The sequence below is a fragment of the Cottoperca gobio genome, chromosome 15, assembly GCF_900634415.1.
Source record: "Cottoperca gobio chromosome 15, fCotGob3.1, whole genome shotgun sequence".
Taxonomy (NCBI): Eukaryota; Metazoa; Chordata; class Actinopteri; order Perciformes; family Bovichtidae; genus Cottoperca; species Cottoperca gobio.
In genome coordinates, this window is record NC_041369.1 from 2,556,348 (window position 1) to 2,572,546 (window position 16,199).

The 16,199-nt window shown below is 40.7% G+C and overlaps 1 protein-coding gene across 2 annotated transcripts in view; it reads left to right on the top strand.

Moving 5' to 3' along the window:
- LOC115020160 (SERTA domain-containing protein 2-like) overlaps positions 1-15,294 on the top strand; it is a 42,886-nt gene extending 27,592 nt beyond the window's left edge. For both annotated transcript variants that reach the window (XM_029450087.1, XM_029450086.1), the window contains exon 2: positions 10,071-15,294. In XM_029450087.1, the coding sequence (XP_029305947.1) occupies positions 10,075-11,322 (1,248 nt within the window). In that variant the 5' untranslated portion in view covers positions 10,071-10,074 and the 3' untranslated portion in view covers positions 11,323-15,294. The remainder of the gene's footprint in view (positions 1-10,070) is intronic.
- Positions 15,295-16,199: the final 905 nt, after the last annotated feature.

Sequence of the window (16,199 nt, forward strand, 5' to 3'; positions counted from 1 at the left end):
AAGAGCCGGTCAAAATGACACTGATTTCTTATAACCTTCACTCGTTTGTTTGTTTATTGGACTAAATCCAAAGTGGCAGACACAAGTAAATGGCCCTCACCTTTTTCCCGTCCTCCCTGTGGTCGACACAGTCGAAGGAACTCAGGTGCTAACCGCTCTGCACCTTGAGAAACAGCCTCCCGGCAGCTGTGAGGACGAGGCCATGGTGCGAGTGGTTTTTCCTCTTATTTCTGCCACTTTGAATTTATTCCCCCCAAAAAAACTATTAGAACACACACTGGCTATGGCTTTATTATTGACGAGCCACTCTGGGCAGCTGTGTTCTTCTTCTCCATCTGTACTGAGGGCAGTCTGACACTACAATGACTCGCTATCGCCTCTAGAGGAATAATTGGTATTACAAGACTGGATGGGCCGTGCCTAATCTCTTAGCATGCTAATTTCAGTAGATATCTGCAACACATTCACAATCATATTCTTACACATTGCACCTTTAAATCCCAAAGAATCAGCCATTTAAGCCACCTGTCAGGTCTCTCTGTTATGATTGACTCATAGTGTTCGGTATACTGGCTGTGCTGGATTTTGGTTGAACATATATACTGCCAGTTTATTAAGTACACCTTGCTAAATGACAACCCTGTTATAAATCATACCTGAATTATTATATATTTATTACCTGGTTATATAATTTATGGTCATTTGATTGTTTTAGTTTGGGTGTTGTTTAATTGTATCGTTTTAAATTAAGAGGTGTTACAAGTTTTTTGTCCGGCCCAATTCTGTGTATGAGAGAAGACCATAATAATATTAGAAACAACCGTAAAAAAAGTTTTGATTCAATATGAGAAATTCTCCTAACTTCACACCAGAGCTGCAATGATTAGTCGATCAAAATAAAAATAATCCCCTACTATTTTGATAAACGATTAATTGTAAAGTAATACAAAATTTGAATTGTGCTAAAAAATGAATGTAATACATTCATTGGTCACACAAAATTAATTAAAACCGACATCTGCAAACAAAATTGATGAAAATAGTCCAGATACAGACACCAAATGTATCTCATTTTCTTTTTAACGGGTCAATTCACCCTGAGCTTGCCAACCCGGCGCTCACTCCACTGTGTCTTTATTAATGGGATGCTGCATGTTGAGCAGTAGGAGCTGTAGTGTTTTGTAACCAGGTCTGTCATTACGTAAGAGATCGTAGTGAATTCCTTGTCTTGTACTCAGCTGACCTCCGTCATGTGAGCATTTATGATCACTACGAGGAAAAACACACACACACACACACACACACACACACACACACACACACACACACACACACACACACACACACACACAGGTCTGTGGCAGACATTGTTTCCAGCCGCATGATTGGTTTATTTATTTTGGTTCTTGCTCTTCTTGTCCTCCCTTGTTGTTGTTCCACAGAAACTTTAATGTCAAAATAAAAATGTTTTCAAGTTAAACAGTTTGGGGTCATGTGTACAGCGTTTCAGCTCATTCTCAGGGGGTTTAACAATTTACTGTAGCTAACACTAGTACTGGTGTAAGTCATAATGTAGTTTATATTTATGATGAAATGATACTATGATCATATTAAAGTGAATATCTTTGAGTTTTGGACTGACAAAACAAGACCTTTAAAGACATGACCTTCGACTTTGAGAAACTGGGGTTATCATTTCCACTATTTATCGACTTTTTCTACACCAAGCGATTATCTAGAAAATAATCTGCAGATTAATCAATAATGAACCTGAGACCTACACTTCAGTACCACAGAGAGTCACACTCTGGTTGAGAAAAGATGTACTGTAATTTCCCCAGTTGAAGGTATTTGACGGTTTAATTGCATTGATGGTGATTCTTGATGAGCAAGTCTAACTGTTGCACTTTTAATGCACTTAATGCATTTATACAAGTGCTCAAAAATGTCATAGAACCAGAATGATAATATATAGTAGTACAGAATATAATAGTATACAGAGCTGTAGTGGTAATAGTAGTAGTAGTAGTAGCCATGGTCATGGTGTAACTGTATCTTAAATTGTGTTTGGAAACGTAGCTGCTATTGAGTGTAGTGCGTCTGGTCATGCGAGCACTACAATCTCTTCCACTGGGTTTTGTCTGGAATGTGTTTACTAGTTCTACACTGTGTGTGTGTGTGTGTGTGTGTGTGTGTGTGTGTGTGTGTGTGTGTGATTCAAGAGACACACGCACAGGAGTGAGTTGGACATCCTCATGTGCAAAGCAGGATGCATTACAGCGAGGAGAAACAGTGGAAGCACGAGTTATGCGAACTGCAAGTGTGCAACTGTATGTCTTCATGCACACACGGATGCTGAGGTTAATCCATGTCATACTAAGCCTACAGCACAGTGCTACATTCATCCACCTGCAGCAGCGTAGTGTGCAGTGCGTGTCCATACTTTGTGCATCCAGAGAACCTGAAATAGCGCGATGGGGAGGTGAGGGGGAGGGGTGGATGTGCAGCTCAGGCATGGAAACCAGCATATCCGGTTACAGGATCATAATATCACTGCAGTCCATCCACTAGCACTGCACTACCGCACAACACACACACATACTCTGCAACACAGCCTGCTGCTGGAATCATATGCCCGTCCCACATGTCGGATGTGTGTGTTTGCAGGCACAGTTGCCTAGCACACACTCTCATACTTACACACAAACATGACCTCCCCTCTAAATGTATAAAACACTCATGTTTTTATGTTTTACATAATTGCTTTGTGATTAGATTTATACTTTTTATTCATGCATATATATTAAATCTCACTGCGTGTTCTTAATTGTCTATTTTCTTTGCTTTTATGTCATTATTTTACTACTACCAAGTCCCACTTCCCTGAAAAACACACAAGTAGGCCTTTCTTTAGATTAAATTTCTGATTTTGGAAGCTGTCTGATTGTATTGTGTCAATTATAGCTAATCATCAGCAATTCTGTCATAAACTTTGTGGGCCTGGTTGTGTACACATTTCATTAAGATAGAAATGGTTCAGCCCAGTCTGTGTTTGTTCTTGTTTTAGTATCAGGATATTTGGTGACATTTTGGACTGGAGGCAAAATCATAGATTTTATTTTGAGAAATGTTCTTACTCAAAGGTCTTTTCATAGATCAGATCGCTCTGCTGGAAACAACTGTTTATGTATTGATTTTAATTAGTTTGGTATCTGTTGCACATTTTTGAAGGTGGTTTGTAAGGTAAGACAAAAGGAGGAAACTCTGCAAATGGAAAGCATCTCCAACTGAAAAAATAAATTGTAATTAAAAACAAATGTCCTGCATTTCTACACCAACTGACCTCTTGTATTAAGTCAAGAAACAGCCGCATTTGACAATAATAATTCTGTCGGTATCACATAGTGATATTTGTGTTTTGGTAAAACAGCGCACCCGCCATTGCATCAGTAACCGCTCAGGCAGAGAGTGGTACTGCATCTCAGGAGACGGCGAGAGGCTTTCAAATCAAAATGATAATACATTCAGATGAAGTTCTGTGAAAAGTTGATGAGGTTAATCTGCTAACATCAGGAAGACACCACAGTAACTGTAGAAAGTGCTGTGTTGTGTAAAAGTGGTGTTAGTGAAAAGAATGTCACTCTCAGTGGACTGCTTTTCACTTTCACTTTCATTTCAGGTTGATGAGATGGTGTCCAGTGAGAAGAAGGGTGATTACCTGGATAAAATAAATAAAATAATAATACTTTATTATGTGCTCTTTGGTGGATTATGTGTTTGCCGAATTACAGGAGACGATTGGACAGATTCAGAAAAAGATGGTGAATTTAATTGTATCGGTAATTAGGGCAGTATTTTTATTTTCGATGACTGAGATTGCTCTGAGCCGCATGCATGGGAATAAATTACAATGTAATAGATTTGTGTACAGTTGCAGTTTTCTACATAATCCAAATAACCCTCACATGGGGCACTGCACTGCCTCGTGTCCTCAGAAACACACACGCCAAGCGTGAAGTATATCGGTCCAAGGATTGGCGAGGAAATCGAAACTCGCACACACACACACACACACACACACACTCACACACACACACACACACACACACACACACACACACACACACACACACACACACACACAGACTTCTGTCATTATAGTATGATAATAATAGGTAGATATTGGACTTTTATTGAAGTGAATCTTGTCCAGTTAGCGTTATTAGCCTCTGATATGCTGCAGTTTGATTACACGCTTTAATACCACTATACTCATCATATTTTGCAACTCTCTGTCCAATTTAAAAGTAATGACTGATCTATTGTGAGTTTCAGTCCAAAAATATCAGTAATAATGCTGACCTTCAAAACTGTAGTTTGGTTGATTTCTATTCTGTCTAGTTGTTCCTTTGCTTAGAAGGTCTAAAGAGCTATTTTTACCTTCTGGAAAACCTTTTGGAGAAGGTAGTTTTAAGACAGTCCTTTGTGAGACAGTTATCAGTGGCGTATTAAGTCACAGTGACCTTGAATGAAGATCGTGGCTCCATTTTGGAGTGCAATACTCCTCCACTGCTGTGCTTTACCTACTCCACTCATTTATGATCTGTTCTTCTCATGTGTTCATATCTAGACATTGCTCACAGGGTGTATGATGGTTCTGGGCCTGTGAACTTTGACAGTCAGTAGAAAAGAGGAAAGAGGGTGTGAAGCAGAGAGTGTAGGGAAGATTAAAAAATAAATGGAAAAGAGGTAAAATAGTGACTGAAGAGGTGGAGGAGAAGGAAAGGGAAGAGGTGGATAATGAAGTGGAATGTAAGGGGTGGGGCACCTCTGGTATGTCAGCCCTGCACCGCGTGTTTGTGTGTGTCATGAGTCAGACATGCGCAGCTGCTTCAGCTCTCGATCACACACCAGCAAATTGCTTTGAAACTAACTCTGTTTCTCTCTCTTTGACTCTCTGTTTCTGTGTGTCTATGATGGGCCATTTTCCTCAAAGCTCCATAAGCAGCTGTGATGAATGCAGAAACTTAAGTAGTGCATGGTTAAAAGTCACAAACATCAAAATGAACACATTTACATCCACAAAATATTCCGTTCCTTATTCCAAAAATAAGGAACATGATATGAAAATGAATATTTCACTAATATTCCTGTTTGTATGCAGCCTTCAAAATAGGACTTTTTAAAAGTTTACCACTTGTGGCGGACTTGTTGGACTATGTGAACTGGCCGTAAAAGGCAAGCAGCTGTGTGTGGCAAACTGTAATAACCCCAATTCAGACGCATAGGGGTGTAATTATTCTCCAAATCCACGATTCCATTGGATTTTCGATTTAATTAAAAAAAAAAAACTCCAGCACTTACAGCTATGTCATTGTTCGAGTCTTGATTCATAAAGATCAACAGAACATTGGTTTTATGCCCTGACAACTGTCATTCACATTCGCACTAAGGATATATGGTCATATTTGAATTATTTATTTAAAATCTAATAACAATATCTTTTTTCATCAGGGAACAAACTGTTGAACACAAAAATAAGAGCAATAGCCACTACATGGCAGAAGGGTACTTTACAACAATAGCTTGAGTTTCCTCACCCGCAAAAGTAGATCCTGAACTGTAATCTTTCTGTCAACGACTTGTTTGTTGTTTACATAACTCACGGGGAAGGCAAAATGTTGCCACATGGTGACTAAAGGGAAGCAGGAGGATTTTCCAGTTCTGTTGTTTCTCTGCCATCTCCGACAGAGATGGCAGTGGCCTTGGGGTCGCGGAAAGTGCACCTCCAGGCTATCGTAAAATGCTACATTCGGAACAAAGCCTAATTTGAAATATCCAAACAGAATATGTTGCTTTCTTTAAATCCTTGAGTTTGGCGTTTTGGCCGTCTTGGTTTTTTGGAACCAGTAGTGACATGAGAGGGTGGAGCTAAGTACATCCAAACGCTGATCAACACATTTTCAGGCAACCAAAATGTTACAATTTACTTTCATGAACTGAAAACACACTGTGAAGGGGTCAAAGTTCTAAGACCAAAATGCCCAGACCGGTCAACACCGTGATAGAAACCTGTCAATCACAAGGTAGCCATGCTCTAAAGAAAATGTAAGTTTAAGGCACACACAAGTGTACTTGAGTTATGTAACTCTTTGTTTTGTTTAGCTACCGCTGTAATACTGACTATTGAGTTTTAGTGTCTAACAAAAGCTAACAGTGTTGATTTTGCTGGGTAGTTGCATGTTTAGCAGCTCATATTTTGCTAAATGATCCTGATGGATAGATGATGGACTCAAGAGTCTGACCCAAGTCAACATCTGGTTTGTGACCATTTCCATGGAAAATAACAAACCCCCCAGTGACATAGCCGTCATAACTAACTTGCTATCACAGAACAATGTTGAAGTACTTTTGTTGTGTTCAAGGCAAATAAATTAAATAATCAAAGGGTTCCACTAACATCAGTAAAATTCGAATATGTTCAACCGACCTGCATAATTTATGAGCCAATTGCAAAGTCTTAGGTGAAGAGTTCCGAGTTCGAAGACACCTCAGCAGTCGTTTTATTAGGAGGAGGAGAAAAAGTCGCTCATTCCCCTCCCACCTTTTCCTGACCAATCTCTCACCTACTCCTCTACTTCCTCCTCCTCCTTGTCTTCCTCCTCTTCCTTCCTGCCCCCCAGCACACCTCCTCCATCCTCCCTCATCCCATTCTTTGTCATCTCTCTGGGTGAATTCCCAGCTGACTCTGTTTGTCATGGCAACCAACCAGTCGTGGTGACTGGGCCTGCAGCTCACACTTCCTGTGTGTGTGATTGTATGTGTGTGTGTGTGTGAGGAGACGCATGCGCAGTGTGTACTTGTGTGTGTGTGTGTGTGTGTAGACAGCAACTAGCTGCATGAGCCTGTCAGCCTGGATTAGAGTCAAACATACTGCAGCGATGTTTTCTTTCTCTTTCTTTTTCATTTCCCCGTCCTTCTTTCTGCCGCCTTCCTTGCATTATTCTTTGTAGCAACAATAATGGCATCAGATTGTTTGATTAAATAGAGAGATCTGTTAAGCTTTTGGAAATGTACAGTATGTTAAGGGAATGCACTGTGGTTTAACTGTGGCTCTATCTCTCTTTTCTTTCCCACTGTATGTCTCTGGCCCTCCACCCTAACCCCCTCCCAATAATGTCCCATTTAGACCGACTTGGTGTGACGCGGGTTGGGGGTCTATCTTTATGGGTTAACTGCATCAGCTGATCCTCCATCACGATCCTCTTTCCGACCAGGGATAAATTCAATTATAAAGACGTTTAAATGTCATTTAACCATCCCACGACAAAAGACAGAGGGAGATCAATACAAAGCTTATGCATGGGTAAACAAGAGAGACGGACGTACTAAGAGGTGAAACTGAAACATCACTTTTATCTGGTAAATTACTGGATATAAATCTGTGGTCTATCAGAGAAGTGTGAAAACTACACTGCAGTCTGGAGTCTCTTCTGAACAGTGAGAAGCAGGTTGACAGCTGTCTTGTAGAAAAGGGTCCAATGCAGGATGAACACATGTGCTTTCTGAAAGTGGTATAAGTAACTCAATGTGCTATTCTGATATACAGTATATCTCAAAAGTGAGTACACCCTTTAGATTTTTGCAAATATTCTGTTATATCCTTTCAGGGGATAACATTATCCTACTGAAACTTTGATATAACTTAAAGTAGTCAGTGTGCTGCTTGAATAACAGTATAGATTTATTGTCCTTTGAAAATTACTCAGTACACAGCTGTTAATGTCTAAACAGCTGGCAACAAAAGTGAGTACACCCCATAGTGAACATGTCTAAATTGTGCCCAAAGTGTCAATATTTTGTGTGACCACCATTGTTATCTAGCACTGCTTTAACCCTCCTGGGCATGGAATTCACCAGAGCTGCACAGGTTGCTTCTGGAATCTTCTTCCACTCCTCCACGACGACATCACGGAGCGCACGGATGTTGGACACCTTGCACTCCTCCACCTTCCTCTTGAGGATGCCCCACATATGCTCAATTGGGTTTAGGTCTGGAGACATACTTGGCCAGTCCATCACCTTAACCTTCAGCTTCTTCAGCAAGGCCGTTGTCATCTTGGAGGTGTGTTTAGGGTCATTATCATGTTGGAAAACTGCCCTACGGCCCAGTTTCCGAAGAGAGGGGATCATGCTCTGCTGCAGGATGTCACAGTATATATTGGAATTCATGTGTCCCTCAATGAACTGCAGCTCCCCAGTGCCGGCAGCACTCATGCAGCCCCAGACCATGATGCTGCCACCACCATGCTTGACTGTAGGCAAAACACATTTGTCTTGGTACTCCTCACCAGGGTGCCGCCACACACGCCGGACACCATCTGACCCAAACAGGTTTATTTTGGTCTCATCAGACCACAGGACATGGTTCCAGTAACTCATGTTCTTGGATTCATTGTCTTCAGCAAACTGTTTGCGGGCTTTCTTATGCATCGGTTTCAGAAGGGGCTTCTGTCTGGGGCGACGGCCATACAAACCGATTTGATGCAGTGTGCGGCGTATGGTCTGGGCACTGACAGGCTGACATCCCACTTCTGCAACCTCTGCAGCAATGCTGGAAGCACTCGCACGTCTATTTTTGGAAACCAACCTCTGGATATGACGCTGAGCACGTGGACTCAACTTCTTTGGTCGACCCTGGCGAGGCCTGTTCCGAGTGGAACCTGTCCTGGAAAACCGCTGTATGATCTTAGCCACTGTGCTGCAACTCATTTTCATGGTGTTGGCAATCTTCTTATAGCCAAGGCCATCTTTGTGAAGCGCAATAATCCTTTTTTTCAGCCGCTCAGAGAGTTCCTTGCCATGAGGTGCCATGTTGTCCAGCATTCAGAGAGAATTGTGCCCAAAACACCAAATTTAACAGCCCTGCTTATCATTTACACCTGAATCCTTGTAACACTAACGAGTCACATGACACCAGGGCGGGAAAACAACATCATTGGGCACAATTAGGACATGTTCACTATGGGGTGTACTCACTTTTGTTGCCAGCTGTTTAGACATTAACAGCTGTGTACTGAGTAATTTTCAAAGGACAATAAATCTATACTGTTATTCAAGCAGCACACTGACTACTTTAAGTTATATCAAAGTTTCAGTAGGATAATGTTATCCCCTGAAAGGATATAACAGAATATTTGCAAAAATCTAAAGGGTGTACTCACTTTTGAGATATACTGTAGCAGGAGGAGGGAGGGTGGAGGGGGTTGGGCTTAAAATCTGGCCTATGATCCTGTGGTACAGCAGGGAACACTGCTATTGCATAACTTGTGTGTGTGTGTGTGTGTGTGTGTGTGTGTGTGTGTCTGTGTGTCTGTGTGTCTGTGTGTGTGTGCTGTGCAACAGTATGCAGCGGTGTGCCTCACTCTGCAGCTGCCCTTGGTTTCAATGTATGTTTTTTTAAATCCCCTGTTGCAGTAAGCTTGTTGTGTTTAAGCAGCTTTTTGAGTCACCACGGTTAAGATGCTGGGTTCCAGTTTATAAACTTCACTGGTGGTAAATATATCAGTTAGGTGAGATGTGGTATGAAAATAATAATCTAATGAGTGCTTTTGGATTTGAATCAACATACTAAAACCCCAATGGCCAGGTGTACATGTTCTGCAATATCTGAATAGTTTGAGGTGTATTCCAGGCAGGGAACTGTCAGATTTCACCATAACAAATCAGAAGGCTTTTTGGGTCACGGAAGTGCATCAATCATTTTGTATGATGTGAGCCTAAATGATGATTTGATTAATTGATTGGTTGATCAACAGGAAACTGGATGACAATTAATTTGATAATTCATTAGTTGTTTGAGTCATTTTTAATGCAAAAATGACTCAAACATTTGCTTAGCTCTGGGAAATTGTGAATGCAATTTTGTTTTTACTAATATCCAACAAAATGATTAATCGAGAAAATAATCGTCTGAGAATGATCAGTTGCATGCTTCATGCCTTGTTATGTAACTAAAGTTGAGCAATAAATTAATTAATTTCCCCTGTCTCTGATTTTGTGTTTTTTAGATATATGTTTGGTAAAGGTGCGAAGCGGAAGCTGGACGAGGATGAAGAGGGGTTGGAAGGCAAAACGCTGGAGGCGCCGATGGCGGGAGGGGGACTAGGCCTCTGTCCGGAGGGCCTGTCCAAGGTGTCGTACAACCTGCAGCGGCAGACCATCTTCAACATCTCCTTAATGAAGCTGTACAGCCAGCGGCCGCTTTGTGAGCCCAGCCTGGAGCGCCGGGTCCTCATTAACAACATGCTGCGACGTATACAGGATGAACTCAAGCAGGAAGGCTCCCTGCGGCCGCTGCTTTTGCCGCCCTCGCCGCCGGATGACCCCATGGATGAGGGTTACCGTGAGGCACCATCCTCATTTGGTGTTTTGTCAGCGACAGCGCAGGTATCCCAGCCTTCTGCGCTGTTGATGCCGGTGATCGTTCCACCGCCTTCACCCCACCCTATGGTGACTCCCAACTGCCAGGCATCCCAGGCCTGCACCAACCATGTGGAGGACGGCCTCGCCCCTCTGGAAGCCTGCCTCACCCCAGCCTCTTTACTAGAGGAGGATGGTACAGATTCAGCCATTTGTACTCCATCCCCACCAACTCCTCCTCTGTCGCCTCCTCCGGGGCAGCCTCCTTCGTTACCTTCAGCACTTCTGAGCCAGGTGTCCCCCAGGGTCCCCGTGCCTGCCTCGTCCAATGATGGTGTTCCCTCCGCACTGAGTGACATGGAGTTGGGACCTCCCACAGCCATAACAAGGACAGCAGCAGCTAATGCTACAACCGTGACTACCTCCCCAGCTCCCACGCCACTCACCCAGCCCTCCCCAGCACCCACAGGCCTACCCAGAGACTGCAGGACTGTGGGTGTTAAACCAGAGACAGATGGTGTCTTGCTAGCAGAAGCCCGTTGTGCCGATCTCCGACCGATGGACAATCTGCCCACACTGCCCCCTGTTGGCCTCGTAGACATTTCCTCCTCTTCTTCCTCCCCTTCGGGGTTTCTCTCAGACTTGGCGCTGGATGATGTCCTGTTTGCCGACATCGACACGTCCATGTATGACTTTGACCCCTGTACGACAGCGGGGGCTGTAGGCGTAACGGCAGGTGGTGGTCTAACCAAACTGTCGCCGGTGGTGACCGCGGACGATCTCCTTAAATCACTGGCTTCGCCGTACAGTGGCCCTGCCCCCCAGGTTTCAGCCAATCAGCCTTTCAAAATTGATCTGACAGAACTGGATCACATTATGGAGGTGTTGGTGGGGTCGTGACTCACGGACATCGCCACATCAGAAATACACAGACAGTTTCATATGGAGGACAGACTGGAATGAACATTTGGGAATCTATTTTGGGGTTTTCCTGGTCGTTGTTTTTATGTTGTTTAAAAAGAAAAACTCTTCAAAGGTCGGTAATTGTAAACATCGATAGTGATGTCAATTAGTACTACTATGACAACTACTACTACACAATACTGTGCATGCACTGTGCTCGACTTTCCAATTATGGAAATGAAGTAACCGGGAAACAAAGACATACATAAGATTGTTTTTCTATACTTGTGAGGACCTCCATTGATTCCTTCTCTAATCCTAATTTAAATTTTATCCTAGTTTCAATCTTTAATCTGAACCTAAGCCTTAAACCTAAAGGAACTGTAAATAGAAAAGAAATGAGGACCTGCAAATTGTTCTCACTCATTTTTGCAATAACTTTTCTTTTACCTCACAGGTATAGTAATACAAGTGGACATGACACACACACACACACACACGCACACGCACACACACTCACGCACAGAATTCATGACTTTTAGCAGATGAGTGCCTTTCAAAATGACCACTTCTTCAATTCCTGTTTTTACAGTATTTTTCTAGTTATTTTCACAGCCTAGAGAGGTAACTCCTCAATTGTTTTTAAATTTAATTTATTCTATTATGTATTAAAACTATTATTAAGTAAAGTAATTTCTTATGATCAAATAATAATTATTTAATCTTTATCTTATTACAGATGCTATGTTTGTTTTGTAAAGCAAGCATAAAAAGGTTTTTACAATGAATACATTTTTTTATTAGTGTGCTGCATTAAATATTAGCTTGGCTATATAACCACACTTTGGGAATAGCTCTAAAACACATTGCCTGGTTATTTGTTAAACTCTTTTGGTTGAAGGAAATGTCTTTTCTTGTACACATCATGTCTATGAATTCAGTTCAGGGCTTATTTTTGTCTTTCCCTTTCTCATTGGCAGGTACATATAACTGTGCAGGATGCTATTACATGAGCTCGATCTACGGGCTAGTTATCATGCTTCAGTTACAGCAGAATACAAATGAGCTGCACCCACAGGAAAGCTTGATGTGTTTACATTGGAACAAACAAACAACTCCCATTCTGAAGCAGAGACTTCAGGCTTTAGACTTTTATAGGACTCGAGACAAAACAACTATCACAGATTACATAGAATCGATCAGAATCACACAAAGAGAACAGTTTAATAGAAATGCCTTTTTTTGGTTTGGCTCCTACAGAATTAGCAACATGAGTGACAGACAAATTACAGCACAGCATTAAGTATTAACCCCACACAAACACACACACACACCCACTATTTGCAGAGTATATTTACTTTTGTTTAGAATAGGAGCCCTATATGCCAAATCTCAGGGTTCTGCTCACTTATGTGCATTGTGCTGTACATAATTTGAATGTGGATTTCCACTGAAGTAGGAAACCCTAACAACAATGTTAATCTGATAAGCACACAAAACACACAAGTGCTGCATCTAAGATATGGGTCACATGAAGATAACTAAGGTCTACATGTTTTTTATCAAGCGGAGCATACACACAGTTTTAAATTCGGAATACTCAGTTTATCAGTCAAACACTATATGGAAGAGCTCCTTGGAGTAGAGGCAACAGCTGTGTCACAGTCACCTAAACCTCCCTTCTCACACTGCTGACCGTCATTTAGAAGGATTGTTTTTATTGTGTATTACAGTGTCACAAATATTATCCGTAATTTGCATTTAGGCCAACATGTTGCCCCCCGGATAGTTATAATTCGATTGTTAGATGAGGCCAGGAGAACACAAATCACAGACCTACCATCTTGCCTTTATATGTGGAAGTCATATGAGTTACAGGAGCATAGGATACATGGTGTGCTTGTTGATACAACAAATTAAAACGCTGTGAAATGCCTTTTCTTGCCGCAATATTCAGAAAGACAGAAGCAGTGAGTCAGCAAAAGTCAGATTCACTCACTGTGCCTCTTCAGATAATGCAATGAGATTTTAACTAACAGGCTAAAGGGAAAATCCACCCTGGGATCATTTACACATTACCAGTAAAGTGCCGTAATCGTCTTGAGGCTACTTTTGGTGAAATTTGATTCTGACTCCTCTTCACTCTGTATGATTGGTAAATATTAGTGCAAAATGTTGACTTCTCAAAAGCCCTCAATTTGAAGTTAAAAGCTGCATTCATCAGTTTTTTTTCCAGTTCCAAACATAACATATGACAAATTATTACCCAAAATGTTGTTTTGGCAAACATGGTATCTCATGAATTCTACATATTAGCATTCATTAGGAGTTCTGTCTCTGGTCCAATAATCACTCTCTCCTTCAGACTGTTTTGGTGTCCACCGGAAGCTGAAGGTGGGACATATCTGCCTCTTTAGCTGCTAATATGCTCCATGTTCTGCAATTCGTTGTTTGGCAGATGGTGCGCAGTGGGTTTATCAGAGCTTTCTCAATGAAAACTACAGCCTGCTGTAGATGAAAGCACGTTTTGGGCCAGAATACCGAAACAATGAGTTAAAAGAAGATAAAACGGGGAACTGCAGAGTTTGGTAATAATTATCTGTAGTAGTTGTAGTTCATCACTACATACGACACCTTACACATTATTCATAATCATTTGTTAGTAATTATATAAACGATATTGACGCATGCAGCTTTAATGTTGACATCAAACAGCTGTAACTGCTGTGCACTGAATCCTATCATACACATCATCTATGTTTGTCTAGCTTTTCACAGCAATATAAGAAAAGAGACACCACAGGAATGCACATCACCAACAGGCAGGATTATTTTATCCTTCAAGAGTAGTTAAATAACAAATAACACAAGAAACACTAAACACTGAGCAGTGAGGTTGTGGTGGTGTTAAAACGTGTTCCAATGGAAGATCATTTTCATTTCCCAGCATGCATTTGACCTCAGCTAATATGTAAATGAACTGAGTTTGAACTGAATTCAAAGCCGAGTGTGAACTGAGCAGATGGCAGCACCAACTAATACTGTTTGTGTCTTGTTTCTTTTCACTTCGTTTGAATTTTGGAGTGCTTGTTTTTTTTGTCAATGAAGTTATTTATTCATCTTGTTTTTTCCCCCCAATGTAAATATATTTATTTTTGATGTGAAGTGAACATTTGGATTGTAAATCTGTGTACAGAATGTGTGGTAGGAATGTATATCAGATAGGAATGTATCTGTGGAGATGGAGTGTGGAATTATGGGTGGAAGCCATTTTTTTATATTCAAAGGTAGTTCTATTATCTTGTTTATGTTTGTTGCTTTGTTATTGATTGTTGTGAGTTGGCCGCCACAACTTTCTACATCTTTTGTACTCTTTTTTTTATTTAATTTTTTTTGTTCATCAGTTTCCAGTTGAAGGCGAACAGTTCATGCAGCAATATTCAAAAAGCCGTCTCCAACCTTCAGATGTCAAGACTCCAAAGCCTGTCATAGACGCTTCAATGCCAAAAGTAATGTAAATAGTATAATGAACATTCGCGCTCCTGAGACTTGGTTGATCAGTGTTTGTTACCGAATCTGTTTTAGCACTGTCCGAGCATGCTGCGGTTGGAATCGCTGAGAAAGACTGCCCGCAGTCAAGGCTGTTTTCCTCTGCGAAGGATGTATTTTACACAGACCTCAGAGCTGTGCCTTTTTCTATGCAATAGAACACAAACACACGGAAACTATCAGCTGATCACTGTATTGGGATCTAAATGTGGACTGTAGATAATAAACATATATATATATATATGTATGTGTATATATATATATATATATATATGTATGTGTATATATATATATATATATATATATACAAATATATATAGTATATGATATAAATGGACAGCTGTCTATGAATTTAAAAACAGTCTTACTTTTGTAGTTTTATATATATATGTATATATATACAATAAACTGTAAAAAGAGCAGATGCCTATTTTTGTCTCCTTACTTTTTGATAATGTGTACAGTATTGTTTGTTCATATGCACAACACATGCATATAAACACAGTGTGCCTCATATTTATATAATAAACTGACGTTTGAAAATGTATGCTGGAATAGAAACTTGACAAAATAATATTTGCCCACTTTGAGCTTCAACTGCTTCTCACCATTGAAAATCTCTCATCATGTGACCGAACTTCCATACTTGGATCATGCTGAACGTTCCTTTTCATGCCAGAAAACCCCAAATGTTTACTGTTGTTGCTTATGTTTTATATTTTTGGAAGAGTTTAAAGCTTGTCTTCCACCTTGACTATGTGAGTGATGACAATAAGAGGGGAACACAACCACTGAATGTGTGCACTGTCACAGTGCATGTGTGGAAAAAAGGTGGATAATGAAGTTGTCTTGAGGGAGATGGTTATTTCTTGACCATGGAAACATCAGTAAAAACTTGTGTATGGAATAATGTTCACATGATAACAGGTGGCTGTATATATACCTGCTATGGAAGGCCATATGATGTCGATGAAAGAGTCAGAACTGCACTTAAGTACACATTTGAGGTACTTGTGCTTTACTTGAGTATTTGTATTTTATGCTCCTTTCTACCTCTACTCCACTCTATCTAAGAGAGGAACATTGTGCTTTTTACTGCACAACATTTCTCTGACAGCTTTAGTTACCAGTTACTTTGCAAATTCATAAATATATTCAATACAAAATATAATCAATAAATAAATTACGATAATATCAATAAGGCTTTATCAGTCTCCAGGGGAAAACTCAGAAGCTACCCAGCAGTATGTAAAGTAATATATTAAATATATTAAATAAATTCAAATGTTGCTCTACCTTTTGCAGCTGCAACATTAAAGTGATGA